Raw genomic sequence first — 24,810 nt, 5'->3', positions numbered from 1 at the left:
GGTTTTTGGCTACTAAGAAACAGATTTTGCTGTTGCACACAGCGTCAAGGCATAAGTTAAAATCAGTAGCTAGGATGTAGGAACTCGATAGGTTCGTATGCAATGACCATCAGCGTATTACAGTTCGGTGCCAAGTTGTTTTAACAGTGAGACACAATCTTGGCTATTCGCGGGCTGCATAGCGTCAGCAACCCGACGCCGATACAGCACTTGTCCGATTCATTCGAGCGTGCACGATTTAATTTTATACGTCAGAGGGCGATAGAGTAACGTCCGCATTCTCAGTTACGAGTAGGGTTCGGTGAAATTATGCATGATAACGTCAGGGAACACTGTGAATGACGCGAAAAGTGCAAATATGTACCTATTATGCGACAACAAAGAATATAATGCCAGTTCTACATCACCTTGCTTGAAGATAAGTTGGTATTTTTCGACCGTACCTATTTCTTTGCACTTTGCGGAAACATCATTTCCACTAATCGCTTTGTACTACGAGTTCCGTCCGTATGCTGGAATACAACGAATCCAGACTTCAAGGATACCACAGCAGAGAATAACATCGAAACTGCAATTTTCGTTGATTAATTAGCTCTTACTCGAAATAATCATCTCCCCACTACTCGAATCATTAGAATTACCACTCGAATCATCGCCTTAGTTATCAAGTCATAAAAACGACCATCGTAATCGCCAAGAATCGAAATGTAAGCCTTGGGGGTGTACCCGGATGCGTATTGTTCGAGTTTACCCCGCGATTCGTACAACAGGTGTGAAATCATGTCCGTAATTGGTAGATTCGCTAAAAGAATTTCTCGCTAACACCGCGACAATGGATGATAACCTATTTTAAAATCAATTACGCTCACCCGCGCTGGTGTTTGCAAATCGAATGTGATATCTCGTTCTATTAATTACCTTGGCTACTGATTTAATATTCTCGTGCGCGTCATGGGAATAGGCGGCCGCGTGTCAACAATCGACATTGTCAAGTTTGCCGTACTCACCCGGTATAGGAAATATACAGTATAATGTGCGACAATGGTATTTTGAGATTAACGCACCGTGTTGCCTTAATTGCTCGCGATAAATGTTGATGGCCAGCTACAAGTGAAGTCTCCCATGACGTGTTTGAATTATAGGGGTTTGAACTATAAGGCTTTGCACAATGATATGAGTATCGAATTCTGAATCTAGGAATAATTGCAATGATTCGGATCGAGCCGTTAGAGGTCATTTTTCGAGTGCTGAAATGATACGCTCTCCGGCAATAATAGTTAATTTATCAGTGAAAGCTGTAGTTTCGAACTATTTTTACTGTGGAGGCTTTGGAACCTCCTCAAAAGTAGATTAAACGATCAAACTACACAGTGCGACGGACCCGTTTTTTATTTCAACTCAAAGACTTATCGGGTACCTGTCACGTTCACCAAGAGTTATCGGCACACTAAAGGGATTCAAACAGATTCAAAAGTAAACCAAACGTGACAAAGTATGACGTAGCGATCAGGAATTACAGTCAATGAAATGCGCATTGTATCCAGGGTTGCATTTAAAACAGGAATCCATTTAAAACAAATATGTTCAAGACAAGGCCCTTGTTTAAAGCATGTGTTCTTCCACGTCACTGATGTTCAACCGTGACGTCATAGTGATTTGTCAATTGAAAATATGTAGGGTAAATATAGCTCATTTGTTTTATACACTGCTTAAACAGCGATTTGTTTTAAATGCAACTCTAATTGTAGTAATGGTATCAATGGCAAGTATAAACCTTGAAGAATACGATACAATAATAGCAACCCTAAAGGTTATAAAGACAGACCAGTGACGACATACACAAAACAGAGCGAACTAGTGGAATGTTTGTATGATATACAGAAAAACTTTCCAGCGTACGTTTACGTAATCGGGGATTAGTCAACTGACTAATTGTTGATTCCAATACTTTTGAATGTTTCGACCCCGCTGTTAAATTAGTAACTCATACACCACTTGACTCGAATCTTCGCAATTACCAGCATACTATTACCATCTGCTGCAATTCCGTATATCTTTACTTGAGCCATTACTTTAATTGCGATGTATTCAAATTCAGGCATTGGAGCATGCAGCAAGCGACCGCTATCCAAGTGGCGTCGGCCGGCGCGGTGTCCGTCACTGTGCCGCCGAATCAAATTCCGGTGGCGCAGTACGTGAGCGTGTCGGGCGCCAAACAAGGTGGGTCGAATGTGGCCTGTTTTATTCCGTCGTGACGGCGTAGTGATGTCTAATCGCTTTTTTGAAGATGGTTTCCATACTTGTGATCAGAGGTGGGGTGTTTTGTAAGATCGATACCTCTATCTGGTCATCAATTTTTCTGAAAATATCACTGATATTATAAACCACGACTTTGGATTGAAATTTTACATTTGGTCGTGACTAAAACCAATCGAAATTTATATCCTACCAATGTGGAAAATGGTGTCGAAACTATAATTCTCGTTGATAAATTACCTCTTAGTGGCAGGGAGCGCATACATTACATTACATCTGTCGGAAATGACTCGTTCTGGTATTCTGGCGGGTAATAGTAAAGATTCCTTTCACGAGATGTGCATATCCTGAGCGGGCGTACTCGATGTAGAACGCGGCTCCTTTGATCTCGCTTAGTGTCTTATCAGCGCGCGCGCGCTGTTTTGCGTATTGTCATCTGTAGATTGTTGACATTTTAGCGACAATCGTGGAGTAAATGTTGCGATTCGCTACGCGGTTTCGTCGTGTTTTGCGTACGCGCGGGCGTGATAATTTGCTTGATGTGCTGCGGTGTTTGAGATTCGTACAATAACAATCGCTTTTGGGGTCTGGCTTGTAGCAGGTGGGGCGCGTTAGTGTGTAGGATTGAGCAAAATCGAGTTCGTGAGTGATACGATTGTGAATAGAATATTAAGCTTCGAATTGAGTCGAGGATTCGTGTATGACGCGGAGAGTTCGAATATGTACCGGTTTTGCGACCGCAAACAAAATACCGGTATTGCCTGCTGCTTTACACCACTTCAAACATGATTTGATATTTTTTTGGCCAATATATCTTTTCCACGAATTCGCAGGAATGGCATTTCCACTAACGCGCGTAGCTTTGTACTATGCATGAGAGGTGACCAAACTTTTTGATATTCACGGCCGCATTCCGATTGCTTGTGTAGCCTACGGTTGCATTCCAGGACATAGTCGCAATGCACTAACTGGACACCAAATACCCACGGTAAACTGTCCATGTTAATTTCGTGATTAGTAGGTTCACATAATACTACTACCAAATATCTCCCACTTCTCAGTCCATGTGATCAGATTCACCGGTGGAGTTGCCGGAAGCAGTGTTTCCGAAAATTTAAGGCACGTTATAAATGCATCTTCGGGTGGGCCAATTGTTGTTACCGGTAGTCACTTTGTGGCGTGCTGTTATTTCTTGACCTCCAATTAGGATTGTCCGTGTAGTGGAAATAGATCGGAATCGCCCAAACGTACCAGAAACAAATTTCTTTCGTGACAAGCGCACGATTCCCCGAGGGGGGGCTTATTTTCCTCTCATGTTCGCATCTGTACTGTGGGGATCATATTGCAAAACACGCTACTATATTAAAACGAGGTGTAGCATTGAATCGCGCCGTGCGCGCAGAAAATTTCAAGATTAATTAAAATCTCTCAAAAATTCGGGAGTCACTTCGTAAATTCACTTTGCCTGTCGACGGCCGCCGACACATACTAATTGAATTGCGTGTCACGGCCGCACAAATTCCCTTCTACGGCCGCATGTTGGCTACCCGTGTACTACATTTTACATGAGGGATATCTAGTTCTAGTTCTAGATATCCCAGATGTTACATATGCTGCCATACGATCAACCGAAATTTCTAGAAGTCGTATTTACAAACATGCCACTAACGCGCAACCACCATCACTACTATGTTTACATTCGCCACTTTTGCTACAGTTCAATCGCAGCCAGGTGCCGTTCTCGTAAATTACCAGCAATTTTGACACGCGCCGCCGGCAGACTTAGCCTTCGCTTTCGTTGGCGCGTGCCCCTTAAAACTAACCCATTTCTCACCCTTCTTCGCACGGCCATCACGATCAATTATCGTCTGTCGCAATACAATCAGCTCTATACACGCGTATATTAATCAGCGTATAAAACTAGGGCCAGCGATTTACGATTTAGACTCTGAGAGAGATTGTCCATTGGTCAGTCTTTGGCTATCATACAAAAATGCCTATTAAAGCAGAATGGTGGTCTGGTCAGCCTGGTTCTCAAGGTGATGTTCCTCCCGCCGCTTACCCTTGGTCGGCCACAGCTCCGAATTCTGCGTATTACGGCCACGGTATTAAGTCAGACGCGCCGAATTATCACCAGAGTTACCAGGACCATGGTAATTTTCACGGGGCTGACTGGAGTCAAGGCGACAGGGCTGTTGATTTTGTTTATCCGCCCGGTAACCAGGCTGCGGCTGGCGCTTGCAGCAACGGGGTTGCGAGTCAGTATAATCCCGGGGGCAGTTGCGATATACCGCGCAGCACGGACTGGTCTTGGGGTACTGGGTACTACCAAGGTGCGTATGTCAAAGTCAAGCTAGTTTTTGTATACTTGTATTACCAATAAAGCAGCATAGCTTTTGTGTTAAGTTGCGGAGGGGGCGAAAGTCGGTTTTGCCCCATAAGTTCTCAGTTTTGGTATTATGACGTCATCATTATTTTGGTGTGTCACAGTGAAAGCGAGATTTTATTCGACATTGAAAATGATCGCACGCTCCAAATATTTGTTCCGAATACATTCCCGCAGACATGTGAGCATGTGACACAAGAGCATGCGAGTCTGAGCAATTGAGCACGGTTGGTTTTAGGTTTAGTTTTGAAGTTATCAAGTCTCGTGCTCAAGCTCCTTGTCAGTTCAAGCTACATTGTCGCATGCTCGACTGTCGTTTTTAATTTTGTCGTGGGCTCAAATGTCCGGCAGCGTCAGAAGATATCTTGCCTCCGCAAATTTTGTTTTTAAATTGCGACTGAGACTTTATAGTCGACAATTTTCCGCGCGTCCACAATTTTCGTTGTACCTAAGCTATTGTTTTTGTGCGGCGATTCGTGTGATCTTGTTATAACATTGCGGTGTATCGCGAGCGACTTGATTTCGCAGTTAGTAGGTTTAGAAACACGTTGCTTTGCACTGTAAGATGTTTGTGTTACTCGACGTGTAGCAATGACGCGAGTTCTCTTTGCGAATAGTCGTTAGTCGTTTACGTTTCTGAACATATCTGAAGTGACAGGATTAGAGATTTTATGTCTGTAATTACGTAAGTATAACGCATAAAAATACGAGCGCAGTCCATGTCATCGGCAGATCACATCAATCGCTGTTATGTGTTATCTATAGCCCCGTAATTCACGATAAAGTACAAATAAATGACGATGAATAAATGCAGCGCACCTGTTAGAATTGAGTCCGAAAATGGATGCAGCATGCTCATAATAAAATATAATATAATACCAAGTTAACGGTAACTATGTGATATTTGTATTCGTTAAGATTATGATAGTAGGGTTATTACCGTTATTTACATTATCAATTTCTACAGTAATATTGAGAATGTAGCGCCGATGGTGTCATATTACTGCGAGCGGACGTCTTGGTTACAATTACCCTTTGTGATGTCACAGCCTAAATTGTGTCATGTTGGTAATTTGAGAATATGAAGTCAGCGCAGCCTGCACGCTTCGCGTTCTACTGCCCGTAAGCAGCCTGAATAGTTCATTTCCCGTTTAAATTCGCCATTGAGGCTAAATCATAGAGCCTGTTTTACTGTAGTCAAAAACTCCACGAATACCACACAGAACAAAGCTAATTAAGTTAATAAATAGAGTTTTGGTGAGATTCTAAGGATAAAGCTTGGAAACCTCCGACACTGGCCGCTATTTTGCGAGATTGACAGACCCTGTCCGACATTGTTCGGGCCCGGGGCGGTTATAGACGGTATTCCTATTTCGTCGCATAATATAGCGACTCAGGCCTGGCGACCGAGGCGGATTTATAGTATAATTGCAACATGCAACACCCTGCATTATAAAATTCAGTTAGCACAATATTAAGCTAAAGTAACGCGGGCATTTTACATAACTTAGGGAAATCACGTTACACTGTATCAGAATTTTCGTTTATATCACTCGGGAAGGTCAAAAGAGCGCTTACTGTTAAATCTATGTTAACCCGAAAAATTACAAACGGCTTATCGCGCAACTAAACCAATTCGTGTGTTATGATGTACGTACATAGCTTTGCAACCTAGATTTGACTATAAGATAATTCTCATTTATATCACCCGGGAAGTTCAAAATTGCGCTAACTTTGCAATCTGTTTTACTTGAAAAATGCGTTTTTGTGAGAACTGCGTTGATTCTTAACGGTATTTTCGAATATGTTTCAGTGTTTCACCCGGTAATCTCTATTTTGACAGATTTATCGACAACGGAATCGGACAAGCAACAATTGGTGACGCACAACACGGTAAGAATCGAATTGATTTGTCCGCCATTGTATCGCGTTTAACGACCGTGTTCCGATGTAGCGCAGATAAATCTGTCGCCAAAGCCGATTCAACGGCGATTCACTATCTCAACGTATATTTGCGTGCAAACAAACTTGAGTCATCCGAGGGCGAAATCCCGGAGCGTACGGCGTTGTAGATATAGTATTGTCTCGATATGCAGGAAAATATAACAGTTAAAGAGACGCGATCACGAGTGGCACGAAGTTCAATAGGTCAACTAATGCAGACATGACTGTAGTGAATATGGCGAACAAAACCATTGAGTTAATATCGCCAAACAAATCACCATACACCCAACAACAAAAACCTGCCCGGAAAATGATAACTGGTAGGCCCATGGATCGGCAAAATCGAATGCATGGGTGCTTTGATGTTCCGAGCCGAGTCGAGTATTCGAACAGCGCGTATTACGAGATAATAACAATTGTAATGACTTGAAAATTTAAAATATCGTTGTTTGTTTTGCGGCCACAAGAAAAATGGTGCCGGCTACACGTCACGTTAAACAACTTCGTAGTTTTGGGCCAAGAATATTCGTAGCGGTTTTCGACCATTGCGTGGGTTCGAACCGTACGTCATATCCGCGATGTCGTGATCAACCCAGAGCATCGAAAATATACCAAATTATGTTTGATGTGATGCAGAACCCGCATTGTATTATAAGCCCGTAATCAAGCACTTCAGACGAGCTCCATTGTGTGAGGACATTGTCAACGCGTTATTTTGTTACTACTGCCACCATGCGGTGCTACGCATTTCCGAAAGTTCAAAGTTCAGCCATACAATTCGATGAGTTGTGAGGAATGAATTCCAAGCGCCGACCTTCCGCAGTGTGGAGTGTTGACCTATCAGCATTCACGGCTTGAGCCCAACTCTTTCCAAAGCCTTCCGGCATTCCGCAGCTATTTCGCTTGTCGGGCATCGCCCGACAGCGTGTATTGCGTCACAGACGTACCGGCGTCGTAATTTTTGAAATTCGCATCGAAAAATTCGCGCAGAGGCTTGGCCGTAAGTAAAATATGACGGTTTACAATTTTTCTACCGCGAACTCCCTCATACTGTGTATTCACATTTAAAGGGTGGTACACGAACATAGCACCTTAGTCAAAGTTATATCGCGGTCATAAACCCACTTTCCTACGTGCATGCATAATTTGGATTAAAATGTTGTACTCGATTTATACCGTGGTATAAGTGTGAGGTAGGTTCTACGGTTTCGTGTGCCATGGCCGATGAGTGTATATGTATATTCACACCCGTTTGTCAGGGGTGGTACACGGGTGTAAGTGCACATTTTCGACAAGAGTGTACAGTGTGACGTGACCCCGAAACAGCGTCATAATGCACTGAAATCGAGGGGCGAAAGAGCCTAGTTTTTCCTGCAGAACGCTCACTGTTTCCGGGCTCGTAAATTTGCGGCTCCCCTAAATGTCTTTTTCATTAGCCAGCCCTGGCCAACCGCTAAAATATCTAGTTTTGAAACTAGTTACCCAATTAACTTTCGGACCTTGTTTTTTTTCTTCCGATACTTGAAGTAGTTTTATCATGTCTCGGAAGTAGCCACTTGAGTAGAAATGTATGACATCACTTCATTCACTTGGCACTTCTACTTCTACTTAGTGCCGACTGACTAGCTTGAGTTGACCACCTCTTCTGCGAGTTATCGCAATATTCGATTATTGTAGTCGTTGTAAAGCACAGAACTTTTAAAATTCCGATATTTTAGGGCTTGACAGAAGCAAACTAAATCGCCCGTACGGTCCATAGCCACCAGACTTGTACAAAGTACCAAGCTGGTTAGTTGACGGTGTTTTGAGTGCTTCTAGTTCTAATTAAATAGTATATTCATATTGAAATGAACCCGAATATTTTCGGCTGACACAGAGAGTCTCATTCGAAATTTCATGCTGGTGACGTCATATTTTGTGATACGATTGTTGATACCGTATACAATGTTCTTTCCAATTCTCTACTAGTTGCTGACGATTACCCCTGACGAGTGTCAGCCGAAAATATTCGGGTTCATTTCAATATGAATATACTATTTAATTGAATATTGAAGTTCTGTACCTCCAAGAAGCGCTTCTAGTTCTGTTTGCGAATTTCGAAAAGAAATAGTGGCATAGGCTATCAACTGGCCAACATGTGTCGTTGTTTGACGTGCATCATGATACTGGCGTTATGTTGTGTGATGATCTTGCAGTATTTTCCAAGCAATATTTACGAAGTAGTTCTAGTTCTAGTTGCGAATTTTAATAAGTGAGTAGTTCTAGTTCTAGTTGTGAGTCTAAAAAATTGAGTAGTTCTTATAGTTCTAGTTCTAGTTGCGAATTTAATAAAATGAGTAGCTCTAGTTATAGTTCTAGCTGTGGATTTTGAAAAATGAGTAATTCTAGTTACAGTTGGGGATTTTGAAAAGTAAGTAGTTTTAGTTTTAGTTCTAGTTGCGGATGTAAAAAAAATGAGTATTCTAGTTCTAGTTATAGTTAAACCCCATCCTTTAAAACGCCGATCCTGCTCATCTCATTCACACTTCGTATTAGTTATTAATCAGTTGTGTTTTCGATGGTTAATTGCGGTTTTTTAAAGGTCGTCAGTTCTAATTTTAGTTGCACATTTTGAGATTCCAGTAGTTGGTACTAGTCTGATTCCCACGCAATCACAGAATCTCCATGACGACAGATTACGAGGCAATAAAATAGGTCCGTGCTTCATAAAAACTGTGTGCTGAAAAGCGGTGCCGGTCGCCATAGCAACGTAAAGTATATTTGGAGACCCCGTGTCTGCCTCCCTTGAGCGCCGGCGGTTATATTTCATCTCGGCCGAATCGCTTTTTGTGTCAATATAAAGCTTTTCACAGCGCGCGCGTCGCTAGGAAACGGAACAAATGTCATGTCAACTGATGATCCGTTGCTTAGCGACCGGGATTCTGTATTTCTTTATTGTACAATGTACACCTCAAACCGTGATATTACAGTACTGGTCGAGTGGCACTTTTACGTTGATTTTGCGCAAAGTATGCCTGTGCCTATACCCGATCATGACTTCGATATCGTGTTGCAGTTTTGTTTTTGTTGGGCCGTGATTCGTAGTCTATTGTACGATTGTTGATATACAATATTCTTTCCAATTCTCTACCAGTTGCTGGCGATTACCCGAGTGTGAGTACGAGTGTGAGCCGAAAATATTCGCGTTTATTTCAATATGAATAGTATAATCAATTGTATATTGAAGTGCTCTACCTCCGAAAAGCTCTTCAAAATGTGTCGTGTTGTATAAACCGCATTTTCGCGGATGTTCTACTCGGACAATCGCGCATTTTATAACATTTCAGCCGTTTCGATTAGATATGTACAAATCTCGAACATAATGTCAATAATTTGCAGTCTTTGAGCGACTGAAAATCACTTACCAGCTACTTTCGACCGGGAAAGACCTGACACCTATTCATTGTGTCCGAGGCTGGTACATAATAACGAGAGACGAGTCGATCGTCTTTTGTTTGCTTTATGTCGGTTTAAACTCCGTGCCACAACGTCCGCAGCAAGCAGGGACCCGCCGGCGTAAGAAATCTTTTGTGTCGATCTTTAAACCAACGAATTGGCGTTTTAAAAATCGGCCGCCGCGTGTCACGGAAAGGTGGTGCATCTGTCTGTCATCAGGGCTTGGTTGTAACCGCGCCGGATAGTTTATTTGAGTTTCACAAGTTAGCGGAAAAGATAGTAGCAGTCGGCAACAGGCCAGTACGGACTACCAGTATAGTTAGTTTACGTTGAATTACCGACGAACTACTGTTTTTCGAGTAGTTCCAGTTCTAGTTGCGCATTTAAAAATAACTTGGTTGTGGAATTACGTGAATCGCGATACCGGTGTTCTGTTGTGTAATGTTCTCGCAGCCATCGCTCGCTCAGGAGTATAGTTTATCCCGCATTGTGGTAATTCTATCTGTATGAATCGCCGTTGATTTTGTTGTACTAATAGACGCAAATAGTCGTGTGAATTATCGACCCGGTTCCGACAAAATTCTGTTTAGTTGCGTATATTTTAATGCCGTTAGTTCTAGCCCTAATGGAACTTTAGCGCCTAACCAACTAGGCCACGAAGCTAGACTTCTAGTTGTAATTGCTAGTTTCGAAAAGAGAGTAATTCTAGTCTAGTTCTAGTTCTAGTAGCGCATTTGGAAAATCCAGTAGTTTGCACAAGCCTGTCGTATGTACGCTACGCGGTACCGTAGTCGCACAGGCTTAGTAGCAAGGTTATCTTTACGACGCTCTTAGAGCTATATACTAAAATTTCAAGAGCTCTGCAGCGTGCGTCCTTGACTATTTCGCCGTGATAAGTAGGGTTTTAAACGGCGCCTATCCGCTGAAGCCCGCGCCTTGAGTTTAATTAATCGTTTCTGAACGGAGTAGGCTTCGCCGTAGCGTTTGACGGAATAGCGACTTTGCGATTGTCGCATCACTTTCGCCGATTTCCGTGTACGGTGATGTCATAAGCGCAGTTTGAAAGCGTCGTCAATTAGCGTGTTCGCGTGTCAAATTTTCCGGTTTTGACGCTTTTTGAAGATATTTGCCACCGTAATTTGAAGTATGGCGCGTTTACACTGTTTTGGCACTATCGGCATTGTATTATCGTCGCGATGAGAAGTTGTTTTTTCAGTACGTTTTATATGATTAACGAGTGCGTCTAGGACAGTAAGCTACCGTAATGGAGATTCTTCGGATAATTACTGTAGCCTATGTCCCATTGAGCTCATCCTGGCAACATCCATGGCTGTGTTTGCTTTAACAAAACCACCCTAGGCTGAGAGAAACTTCAATTCCTACCAGCCGCCTGCCACTCTTTTCTATTAGCCTAGATTCTAGACATAATTGAATTGCCAGACTGCTGGGTTTACAAAATGCGCAATTAGAACTAGAAATGCTCAGTTTTTGTTACACACACCTAAAACACAACTAGCTAGATGCAATTCTGAAGCCACTCATTCATATTATTCTATAATAATTTGATCGGCTACCGTACGACGATGAGTGTAAGCTTGAAATGGGTGTGTTTCGACCCCTAAAACCCACCCCCCTCTACGCCAATATTTGTTGTGATGACTCTGAGCTAGCAATGGCTGCAAGAACATCACGCAACTGAACATCAGTATCACGATTCACGCCAAACGATGCTAGTTGTTAGGATACTTAATTTTTTAAATGCGCAGCTAAAAATAAAACTAGAACTGCTCGCTTTTCAAAATATGCAACTAGAACTAGAACTACTCGAAAATACAGTAGTTAATTGATCGTCAAATAACTAGTTTGTACAAATATGGCCTGGACTCATTCTTCTTTATCACTGGGATATTCAGATAACAATAATTAACAATAATTTCGCACTGTCTCACTCAGTTTGGCAGTGCTTTACGAAAGATAGCCTATGGCACCCATAGCCTTTCAGTATTTGGCAACCTGAAATCAGGTTGCATTGCAAAATCACGATTGACAGCGGTGAGTAATTCCCTCTCAACATGCAAACGCCCGTCTCCACACCCATTTCAGATCAAATTGAAAATTTTCACATCGATCAGGCATTAAATTTGGTGCATAACAAACTTTGTTTCAAGAAAATCGGACAATTCGTTACAGAGTTGTTGCAATTTGAAAAATGACATTTTGTGCTCACTCGGCCGTGACGCTATACCGCTTGGAACCTGTGTGTAATTGTAATTATCATTATAGTGATCAAATTACTGCCGGGCAGACTTAAATTTCTGTAGTAAGATATTTTGGTATATGCTTATTGTGATGGACCTAAATTTTTAACTTTACTAATGGGGGTTAGGGGTCAAATGTCAATTCAAAGTCATCATGTTTTCAAAATCAGCCATGCGTAACAAATATGCAACTCCGCCTAGCGTAATTCTATTTAAACATAATTTTTCGAGGAAGGTGTCAAATGGAAGCTTGGAAAGAGTAGAACATTGCTGAATTGGTATTGCATGTGATATTTGACTGCCACTTGTCTAAAACTTAATTGAAAAGATGCGCTCTAAATAGTGCATGACGTGCTCTGCATAAAGTGTCAAAGTATATTTTTAACCGTGGTACAATCTTATATTCAATTTATAACCAAGTCTGATGGATTCCAATTGGTAACAGCTTTCATATGACACCTTACTTATGAATTTTGAGTTAGATAGAGTCGTGCCAGAGAGTTCGGAAATATCGTCACGCATCACTGATTTTAACATACTGGTATGTCAATTTTCAAATCAAGATTTGAACCTTGATCCTGTAATGCGGAGGGGAATTCCTAGTGAGTGAAGAACATGTATTACCAATCATTGATTACCAGCATTACCCTGATTGGAATCGCTGGCCTTTTTGCCTGATATATCAGCGGAGCAGCGATGATTTTAAGTTAAAGTAATTTAATAAAAAATAATTAAAAAAATAAATATAGTGTGAGCACAGGACACCGATTCCAAACAGGAGCATTACTACCTGCAGCCTGTATAAGTATGATTTTAGCAGTTATAATTATACGCAAATTTCATGGTTGAGTAAGCACGAAATCCTCATTCTTCATACTGCTGCAATTGCTCAAGAACCGATCAATAAAGTTATATTAATTATATTCTATTCTACTCAGAATTGAGTACTTTAGTTGTACATGATATTGCAGAGAAATCTGAGAGGGTGTGAAGACGAATTGAAATATTATTTGGATGTTGACTCGAATTACTGATAGTCGGTAAACCCAGAAGCACCCTTGCAAGCATAATGCACAGGCAATAAATAAAGGTATTCTCTGAGCATGGCAATAATTATCTACTGAAACACATTATCATATAACGAGTAGAATAATGGCAAAATCAGATAATCACTGAATTAATATAATTAAAATTAATCAAAAAATGACCTATTTTGCATTATGCACCATATTATATTTTTAACCATGTTGCTGTCAAATATCAATAATAAAACTATGTTTCGTGCATTCTAGTTGGAAACAGCTTTCAAATGACACCTTGCTTGTGAATTTTGGTTTAAATAGAATTGCACCAGATGAGTTGAAAAATATCGTTATGCATCACCGATTTTAACATATGCCAATTTTGAAATCGCGTTTTGAACCTTGACCCAATACTGTAGAGCGGGGATATTCGTGGTAAGGGAAGAACATGTTCCAGCAATTATTGCTAAATAACATTCAAACCTTTACTCTACGTAACCTCTGAGCTATATCAGTTACAATCATACACAGGTTTTGTGTTACCAAATTTCATGGTTGAGTAACCACAAAATAATCATTTTTCAAACTGCAATAACTCGAGAGCCGTTCAACGAAATTGTCCGAAATAAATTTCGTTGTACTCAGAACTAGATACTTTAGTTGTATGTAGATTTAGAGAAAAATCTTGAGGGGGTGTGGAGACGGATTTAAAAAATATTTGCATGTTGACAGGGAATTACTCAGCGCAAACAAAATGAAATCTATTCAGCAGATGTCGACGTACCACTAGGCCCGCCGCCTTTTCGTAAGCACTCCCGAAAGGCGCCCGTACATTATATTGCTATATTGAAAAGTTAAATGCCTTGCAAAACGGAAGAAGAACCGAGGCCTGCGAAAACTGCTGTACTACAGCAGGCCATGGATCTAACCATCAATAGTAAAGTGAAAGTCGAGAGCCGTCGGTCTCGAGAGCAACAGAAACCCGTGGAGTTTGTCTCTGTAAGCTGCTTTACCGATTCGGATTTTCGGAAAATATTACAGGCCCTACCACACAGGGATCATGTAGGATAAAAGAACTTGATGTATCATATTTCTTATGTATTTATTTGTTGCCAACCCATGCAAATTTTACGGTCAAAATATACTATGAATTCATCTTGCCTTGCTATGACAAGCCTGCACACCAAAACATAACACATATCTTCTATTGGGTACATATTTGAAGGCTAATTTACTTTGAGACTGTGCGCAAACGCAAGTCAACGTTGTACGCGCGTACCTCCGTAAATATTGCATGTAATTATGTAGGCTAATATGATAGGCCTAAAATACGAATTTTCAAAACTACCATAAGACAATTGGCAGAGGTAAGATCAAAATTATAGTGCTGGTATAATATCTATCTATATATATATAGTATATACACTATAGAGAGGTGGTAAAAATAGTCGGTGCTGGTACTTGAGTAGAGATTGATGTACAACCGTAAATTTCTACTCAATAGCAAGTAGAAGTACTTTTAATCGAACGGAGTAAATGAACGTTTGAAAAGTAGGCCTACTCATGTAAGTGCTACCCAACGAAGACGGATTTACGCAGTAAGTTTTGATAAATAATCACGACTCTGGAAGGATTAGGCTATATATTTATATATATATCATTCTCATTGAGACAAAGTGCTGTCGGTCTGCTGAAAGGTTGAACTTAGCTCATCTAGTGCAGGATGATAATATCGTGCGTATTGCTAGCAGGATGAAAGGAAGGCAACCATTAGAGGAGTGACTTCCCCGCCTCAGAAGTTCAGGATCGTAGAGTTCGGCAATAACTCTGAGGTCGCTAGTAAGATCTGGCAGTTCAAGCAGGAGGCTGAAAAGAGAGACGCAGAGGTGAGATCATGGCGGAGTCTTCTGGCAGAAAAGAAATAGTTGGTGCAGATACGCCAGAACGCGTAGTCCAGACTTGGGCGGCTAGAAAATTGTTAACTTTTCTAAATTAGCTTAGAATTGGATAGCTATACAGTTTTTTTTCCAAATTAAGCTAGAATTATTATCATAGTTACACAGATTAGAATTGGAATGTCCAATTTAGACTAGAATTAGAATTATCACTACACAGGTTTTGCAAATTAGATCATAATTGTCGCTACAGATTTTTTTCCAAATTAGATTATAATTAGAGTTGCCAAATTAGACTAGAATTAAAATTATCACTACACTCCGAGTTGGATTAGACTAGACTAGATATAGAATTATCATGTTTTTACGAGTTAGATTAGAATTAGATTACTTGGGTTTTGTTGTACTTACTCTTATTAAACAACTAGAATTATCTAGTCCAAATCTGCGTTCGTTTCAATTTTATATGCAGTCTTGTCACAGCTACATATTTTGTGGTCTCATAAACAAACGTGTAATGGAGAGATAGTGGAAGTCTGCGGTAGTGGTATCATTTTAATTTGAATATTGTGGGCTGCTACACTAGTACCATAACCAGTTAGTAATCATAATATTCACCGTTAAAATCACTACCACACATATTCCAACAGCAATCGACAACGCTAAAAGATATCTTTGCAACAAGTGCTTAAACATTGATGGTACATGTTGTGTTAAAACACTGTAGCTTGTTTTAGTCCTAAAACTACAAGTATTCTGGTACTGGTAGCACTGCATAAGTGCACACAATAAAATCTTATGTGTACTGTGCTGTACTATATTCAATGACCGGGCTTTCTTATTGATTTTATACTTAATTTAACTAACAAGTAATACCTAGTGAATGTATATTAATCAATACCATACCAGCACGATAATAGATGAGTGATGTTTCATGTTTGAATTTAATATTAGTCGTTGATATGAGCCCGTGATTACCATTGATATGCAACCAAAACTAAGGTAATCGAAAATCCTAGTTAGTAACCTAAATCAGAAGTAGCTTAACCAGAACTTTGGGAATTGACCAACTGAAAATGATCAGTCCTAATTGCAAACTCCGTTGCCAGTCGAGATATGTTATTATCAGTGTGCCCATCGTCAGATTAGCTATTGTGACCTATGATGAGACCAAATCAGGACAGAAAAATAAGTAGGCCTACAATTTAACATTGAACTCAAATAGCTCCTCGTCTACAGGTTGGAATTGAGCTCAATTTGGCGTGCAGCCTTTTTAAGCCAACTTAGCAATTCTATCAACTAGACTGTGAAATTTGAACAACAATATATTTTTTTTACCACCCTTAATGTGTATACACCCTTTATGATGATGAGAAAATCAGCCTGCATTGCATAGGCTACATAGCTGCGTGAATGTTGTTAATCATAATGAAATCGCTACTGCCACATGTATGTAATCCTGAGTAGGCTACTGTGTAATTGTAACACCCACTATTTTCGATCCTACAGCTAACGCGCGCCCTCAATTCCGCCGGGGTGCGTCTCGGAGACCGCGTGCTAACCATCGCCGATTTAGAGTTGACCGCCGCCAACGATGATATTGACGCGTCCCAGGTTGTTGAGATCTCGTGAAACGGGATCCGTAGAAATGATAACACCGTGTGAAGTGTGCCGTGTTCTAAAATAGTGTGGAAAACAGTGTGAAAAGTAGATGGAAATTAATAGATTTGTGTTTTTTCTCCTAATTCTGTTACAAGTAGCGCTGGTATAATACCATATAATGTTATCAAAATGTAATTCTCGTTGATAAGGAGCATGAAATTTCAGCACTCGAATCAAGAATTAATGCTCGATTCAGATTTGAGTACTGGAATCATTGTCCTCGGCGCTGGTCTCAGGTTCATCTGAGTGTAGAGAATGACCAGGTCACTTGACGATTCATGGAAAGTAGATGGACATGAACGGATTTGTGATTTTTGTCGTGATTCTATCAAAAAGTTTACCTCAATGTAGAAAGAGAGAGAGCAGTCCGCTCAAAATTGTTTCGGTTTGCTGTGTGTTTTTGGTATGCCTGCTTAATAAAATGTTTACTATCGAGATATTCAATGCCTACAATCATTAGCTTTAGATGTGCACTTGGCTGACTAACGTGATTCTTGTCCTAAACCCTCATTTTTCTGCATTAATCATTGCAAAGGCGGGACAAAACCGAGCATCTGACTGATTTGTCTTCGATTTGAGTATTCAATTATGCTCTTAACGATGTCATATTAATGTTGGGATGACTCAAGTCAATTTGTTCACATGACTTGACTTGTTTTGAGTCACTTTGCAAAATTGATTTCACTGGACTCAGACTCAGCATTTCAATCAAATCGACGCGCTCAGATCCAATTGCTACCACATTGAAATCGTACACAATGTACTATTGAATAGTATATTGCTATTGAAATAAACCAGACAATTTTCGACTGGCGATTAGGCCTACCCCTGACGAGTGTCAGCCGAAAATAATCGGGTTTATTTCAATATGAATATACTATTCAGTAGTATGTTGAACTTCCGTACCACCAAGAAGCTCTTCAAGTACACAAAATACAAATGCTTCGGCCGCAAAGAAACAGTTTGAACGTAACAGCGAAGTAGATATGATTACTAGAGGCAAAGTTGTCGGATATTCATAATGACATCGCCTGAATCCACGCTAAAACAAATAGTTTTGAACTTGCACCAATCTGTAGCAATGTTAGCCACCCTGAATAAGTTTCAATGATAGTTGTGATTTTAACGGACGTTATGGGCTGTTAATATTGGCAAGCCTGTAATGCATTGTGCTGTGGTAGCCTACTAATCAAAGCATTTGAGTATTTTTGTCTTGAGGGTGTCTTCTATGCGTGTGCGTGAGGTATGTTTTTGTATTTATCAGGTGTACCAAGGCGGGCAGATTCAGTATGTAGACTCGTCGGGGGATCACGTCTACGCTAACGGTTCTGGGTAAGTGTCGTCAATTTAGCGTTATTTGGACTGTGTCAGCTAATTGTTACCTATGGCAGTACCAGTGGTGAAACCATAAACTTTTTTTTCGTGGTCGGGATAAATAGTCGCTGTGGAATCAAAGTAGCAATTAATCATTTTTGGAATTTTGAGATCCTTTTTTAAAATTCTGGGAAAATCAAGTTTTTGTAAAATTTTCATTTTGGCCTCATCTCGGTTATGTTTGTCGAAAACATGCGCCGAAAAAATGGAAATTTTGCAAAAACTACTTAATTTTCTCAAAATGTGCGAAATAGAAACAAGCTACTATGATCATGACTATTTTGTTGACATCTGCATGTTGCACACCCGTAATATCATTCAGCACACTGTGATTCTCGATTCTATACAGTTGAATAATGTATTGATGTTGGAATGAACACGAATATTTCCGGCTGACACTCGTCAGGGGTAATGGTCAGCAGCTAGTGGAGAATGGGAAAGAACATTGTATATCAACAATCGTATCACAAAATACGACGGCAAGATATTTCGAATAATCAAGAAGAGATTGTTTAAGGTTAATGTACTGTTTTTAAATGATACACAAACTCCTTCTTTCCGATTCTTTACTGGTTGCTGACAATTGCCCCTGACGAGTGTCAGCCGAAAATATTCGGGTCCATTTCAATATGAATGCATTATCAATTGTATATTGAAGTTCTGTATCTCCAAGTCTAAGCTCTTCTGTATATTTGGGTAAAGCCATGTTCTGCCATGTTAAGTAATGTTTGCACCGTCAGCAAGCGATATATTTGTTAACAATTACACTCCTGACAAACTTGTCATATCAAAATGACACATACAACCCCCCCCGGTACATGATATGTTCACAATCTCTGTGTGCACATCAGTTTTAATGTGAGATAAAGCATGTACACGACTGTTGGTTTTCAGCGCGTCTTCCTACCAGTACACCGACGGGTCTCAGCTTTACACCAACAGCCACAGTCAGAACCCGAACAGCACAGCGAACGCCTTGTTTTTTGACACTTCGCCAGCCGCTGGTCATCAGGTAATTGTTATTTGTGCAAATGCTAAACGGTGTGTTTGCTGGATCTATGCTAGCGTTGGGAATGCGAGATTTTAAGATGTTTTCTTGTCCCGATCCCAGGATTAATCCGATTGAAATCCCAAGAATTCTAGAGATCAACTACCATGGCTGAACTAGTGCCATATCTCGTATTTTGTTCTTAAAGTAACGTTACAATATTAGCTGATTGTGTTGAGCACTCCACATTTCTGTGATAAAAATACCGACTATGACATGACAATGAACTACATCAGAATGGTACGCCCTTTTAAAGGTCACTCAAAACTTGTACATTTTACAATTTTATTGGCTACTTGATGAAATGGTTAGGTAGCCTAAAAAAATGCTACACCAATTATGGCTAAATTTCAACCTGTAGATAGGGCTGTTCAAAAACAATTTTTTCTTTCAAATTTCACAGGCTACGTGATAAAATTGTTTTGTCGGCTAAAACAACGCTGCTTACCAAATTTGGCTCAATTGCAACCAGTAGATGCGAGATTCTTGCAGTAGAAAATTTTGATTTCATCTTATAAAAACTAAAAATTAACTTTCAAATCTTTTGTGTCTACCCCATAAAATTGTTAGGCTGTCGGTGGTGATGATGCTCACCAAACTTGGCTCAATTCCAACCACTAGAAGCGAAGTTATTGCAGTAGCAAAATTTCCAATTCCATCATTTTATAATAAATTGGTAAAGAGTCACCGTAAATACTATTTTATTCAAATCCAAATTTTTCTACTGCAATAACTTTGCTTTTACTCGTTGGAATTGAGCCAAATTTGGTGTGCATCATCTCTGCTGACAGCCTAACAATTTTATGGGGTCGGCAGAAAAAAATTTGAATTTATATTTTTTATGTGATAAATTCAAAATTTTCTACTGCAAGAATCTCGCTTCTACTGGTTGGAATTGAGCCAAATTTGGTGCGAAGTGTTGTTCTACCAACATAATAATTTTATCACATAGACAGTGAAATTTGAAAGGAAATTTTTCAACAGGCCTACTGTAGAAGCATTGCTATATAAGAAAAAAATTTTGGATTTACTTGATAAAAATAAAAATTTTACAGATTTCACTGGCTACCCCATGTAATTGTTAGATTATCTAAACAAACGATGCACTACAAATTTAGCTCAATTCCAACCAGTATAAGTGAAGTTATTACAGTGCAAAGTTTTGGATTTGAAAAATATAGTATTTACGGTGGCTAATTCTTTCATTATTTATTACAGAACTACCCATGGTTAAATAGCTATTTGAAATTATAAATTTTGAACATCAATAGCTACATTTCTACGGGTTGGAATTAAGCCAAAATTGGTGTGCAGCCTTTTTTTATTTATTTTTTCAAGTTTTGCTGCAATACTGCTAAAACTTCATTGCTAACATCAGCCGAACGGCCGTTATTAAAAATTATGCTGTGCCGGCTCATTTTAATTGCCTGCAAGCCTATTGATACAAAGATATCAGTGTGGTTTGTAGAAAAGGTGCACATTTGGAATAGTATAATCAAGATAATCAAAATCATAAACCGCCTAAATTGTTATATTGTCGGTGCTCACAGGTTTTAGCGTTTAGTATCGCAATATATGAATGCATGCACATTTTTCTACTACGCTAATCCTGGGATTTAGGAATAAAAATCGTGGAAAATCTCGATCCCGAAATACCTACCCTAATCTAAACGCAGTTTGCTTGGTACCAATATGTTTGCTGGTGGAAATGCATTCACCCCACCTCGTAATGTTATGGAATTTAGTTTTAGCTTGGAATTTATCAAATTCGTATTGCCCAGTGCTGCGCAGTTTACAAATATAGCACAAGCAAAACCATTGAATCAAAGACATCCATTTCAAGTACGCACCCATCCGATAAACATTGCTTGTGATGTTCCTGCTCTTAGTATCAAATATCAACCTCCCGCTGTGGTGTGTTTACTCCCAGAGGTACCATGTGTAAGTATACCTTTCTCTAAAATAATAGGGGGTATTGTTCTATCTGGGAGGGTATAGGCTATTGTTATTCTATAATGGGATTCCAACCCCTATTGTTAGGGCATACCAAAATACCTCGTCATCATATTTAGTGTCTTATAGGATGAGGTAATTGATTGATGCGCCAAGCCATGAGAATATATTTGAACAAAGAGTCATTGCTGAGGTGTGATGTCATACACTCATATATTCCGTGATGTCATGATGAGGAGATTTTGTGACAGTGCAAAGTTCATTTACTATAATCGAAACTGTAATTGTCATTGGTGAATTAACTCTTCTTGGTAAATGACTCGAGTCAAGTCGAGTCACCCGAAATCGCGACTCGAGTCATTACAACCATGTACTTGAGTAATAGCGGTACATGTAATGATTTGGAACCAATAAATTAATAGAACCACTCCCTTTTGCAGGCCACGATGGTGAGCACCCTGCCTTCGCACCACGGCCACATACAAGGGGCCGGCGGACACCACAACCTGGGCCAGCTGGTGGCCACGCCCTCCGGCGGAGCGTACATCATTCGCACCCAGCCCGGGGCCGGGGAGGGCCTGCTGGCGATGCCGCTGCAACACAGCACAAGGGCTTCACCCGCTACTGTAAGTCACTTCAGGCGGGAGCCAAAAACAGTAAGAGCTGCTTGCTGCTGTTCTTTTTACAAACGTTTTTGATGCAAGGCATGATTGCACTATTGGCAATTACGTTTATGGTATGTTCAGTAGGGATGTTCAAAAATGACATTTTTTCTCAAATCGTACTGGATACTAGATAAAATTGTTAGGTTACCTAATTTAAGCCTACACACCAAATTTGGGTCAATTCCAGCCAGTAGCCGCACTGCTACAGGAGAAGAAAGTTTCTATTTATTACATAAAAATGAATTACCAAAAATCTCAAAATTTTCTGTTCACCCCATGAAAGTGTTTGGTTGTCTATGGAAACGATGTTCACCAAATTTGGCTCAATTCCAACCAGCAGAAGCGGAGTTATTGCCGTCAAAAATGTTTGGATTTGAATAAAATCGTATTTACGGTGGGCACACCTATAATAAATAATTAAAGAATTGGTCACGGTAAATACTATTTTATTGATAATCCAAATTTTTCGACGGGCAATAACTCCGCTTCCACTGGTTGGAATTTAGCCAAATTTGGTGAACATCGTTTCCATAGACAACCAAACACTTTCATGGGGCGAACAGAAAATTTTGAAAATTTTATCAATTTATTTTTATATAATAAGTAGAAACTTCCTTCTCCTGTAGCAATGCGGCTACTGGTTGAAATTGAACCAAATTTGGTGTGTAGGCTTAAATCAGGTAACCTAACAATTTTATCAAGTAGCCAGCACAGTTTGAGAAAAAAAGTCATTTTTGAACGCCCCTAATGTTCATAGAGAATGTTGACTAGTGATAGTCATGGGCAACACTCGTCAATGTGCATAAGAATAAGAATGTACACTAGGGCACAAATGTTATTTGTGAATTCTATAGTAAAATTGTGTTTGAGAAGTGGTAACTGCACCCTGAGCAATTCGGTATCGTAAAAATTTAATCGTCATACGGTATTTCAGAAGTGATAACCTACTGAAATGTCGTTAATTAGAGGACATTGTGACTCATTGCTGGGATTTTTTATGCTCTGTATTGAGTCTGCTTTAAATTTGCGTCTTTTATTTTGGCCTTTACCATTTTGATGATATTTTCATCCATTTATAGATCAGCATGCTTTTTTCTGATATTACATTTTCTGTTCTTTTTATACATATATATCGGAATAAGCTTACAGAAGCACAGAAATTCATAGAAGGAATTTTGTTGTTGTGACGTACCAATGACAAGCACACAAGAAATGTCAGTTTTCGAGTGGAATAAATTTGACGATATGAATATATCTTTATTGCAATTTATATACCGTATAATCTTGCATGTAGAACAGTAAAACAAATGTGGTGTACTCAAGTTTTAGTTGCAATAACAGTATCATCATTAATATCAAGAATTACATACCGCATTAAGCTACAATGTCTGAGATGTCTAGCAAATGAGTTTCATACCGAGAACATGTTTGATATCCTGATAGGCCTATACATAAACAATATATGTATATTTGGGCTGTTTAAAAATAACTTTTTTTGAAATTTAACTGGCTACTTGATAAAATTGGTAGGTTGCCTAAAAAAAACGGTGCACACTAGTAAAATTTGAAATAAGAAAGTTAGTTTTGAACAGTCCTAACATATTGTACATTACGGCTGTTCAAAAAAACTTTTCCTTCAGATTTCACTGGCTACTTGATGAAATTGTTAGGTTGGTGAAAAACCAGTAGAAGTGAGATTCGTGCAGTAGAAAGTTTTGAATTTATCATTAAAAAATAAAAAAAATTATGCTTCAAAATTTTTCTGTCCATCACATAAAATTGTTAGGCTGTCAGTAGAGATGCTGCACACCAAATTTGGCTCAATTCCAACCTCTAGAAGCGAAGTTATTGCAGCAGAAAAATTTGGATTTGAGTGTAATAGTATTTACGGTGACTGACTCTTTATTTATTTATTATAAAACCATAGAATTCGAAATTTTTCTACTGCGATACCTTCGCTTCTAGCGGTCGGAATTGAGCCAAATTTGGTGTGCATCATCTCTACTGACAGCCTAACAGTTTTATGGGGTCGACAAAGAAATTTTGAAATTTTTAATGATAAATTCAAAACATCCTACTGCAAGAATCTAACTTCTACTGATTGAAATTGAGTCAAAATTGGTGTGCAGCGTTTTTTAAACCAACCTAACAATTTTATCAAGTAGCCAGCGAAATCTGAAGGAAATTTTTTTTAACAGCCCTAATGTACGTGTTCTCAGTACGAGATGCATTTGCAAGACATCTCAGAGGCACATCGTAGCTTATTGTTAGGCCACTGTTATTGCGTCTAAAATTTCAGGATATGACTATGGCATCACTTCAAAATACTGGTATTTTTCCAGGTATCATGGCTGGTGGAACACTTTGAGAATTCGGAAGGGGTCTCCCTACCTCGCGCCCTGATGTATCACCACTATTTGCTGCATTGCCGGGAACAGAGCCTGGACCCGGTGAACGCGGCGTCTTTTGGCAAACTGGTGCGGTCCGTTTTCACGGGACTGCGTACCAGAAGGCTCGGCACCAGGTGGGTGATCTCGGTCTGGTTTTGGAGAATGTTTTGTTCTCAATTTCATTGTAAGAAATGATTTTTCGAGTACTGAAATGTAGGGTTGTAGTGACTCGAGTCGCGGTTTTTTGGTGACTCGACTTGACCTGAGTCATTTTTTCGAATGTGTGATATGATTTTACTCGTCTTGCGTCAATTTGTGTATTGACTCGACTTGTAATCGAGTCATTGTGCATGATTCTAACCAATTCATATGACTCGAAAACTAGACGGTCAAGACAGACATTTCATTTTAACTCCCAAGAATAGTAAAGTCACCACATGATCGGTATTCCGTCTATCAGTCCTGATACTTGGAAAATAGGGTCAGAAATTGTTAAGGCTGAGGAAAATTAATATGTTATGA

General features: G+C 39.7%; 1 protein-coding gene across 13 annotated transcripts in view; it reads left to right on the top strand.

The window, feature by feature from the left end:
• LOC145435563 (transcription factor RFX3-like) overlaps positions 1-24,810 on the top strand; it is a 39,594-nt gene that overhangs the window by 3,721 nt on the left and 11,063 nt on the right. The window contains exons 2-8 of one of the 13 annotated variants that reach the window (XM_080312838.1): positions 2,099-2,220; positions 6,486-6,535; positions 16,706-16,810; positions 18,123-18,190; positions 19,127-19,244; positions 21,674-21,889; positions 24,241-24,422. In XM_080312838.1, coding sequence (XP_080168964.1) covers positions 2,099-2,220; positions 6,486-6,535; positions 16,706-16,810; positions 18,123-18,190; positions 19,127-19,244; positions 21,674-21,889; positions 24,241-24,422 — 861 coding nt within the window. Of the gene's footprint in view, positions 1-2,098; positions 2,221-3,114; positions 4,590-6,485; positions 6,536-14,048; positions 14,301-15,049; positions 15,188-16,705; positions 16,811-18,122; positions 18,191-19,126; positions 19,245-21,673; positions 21,890-24,240; positions 24,423-24,810 lie in introns of those variants that run through there. The other 12 variants (XM_080312837.1, XM_080312835.1, XM_080312833.1 and 9 more) reach the window with 12 other exon arrangements.

Source organism: Botryllus schlosseri, chromosome 3 (genome assembly GCF_051294905.1).
Source record: "Botryllus schlosseri isolate E-star chromosome 3, Bs_hap1, whole genome shotgun sequence".
Lineage (NCBI taxonomy): Eukaryota > Metazoa > Chordata > Ascidiacea > Stolidobranchia > Styelidae > Botryllus > Botryllus schlosseri.
The sequence above is the reverse complement of the archived record's forward strand: the minus strand, read 5'-3'. Positions and strand labels throughout refer to the sequence as shown.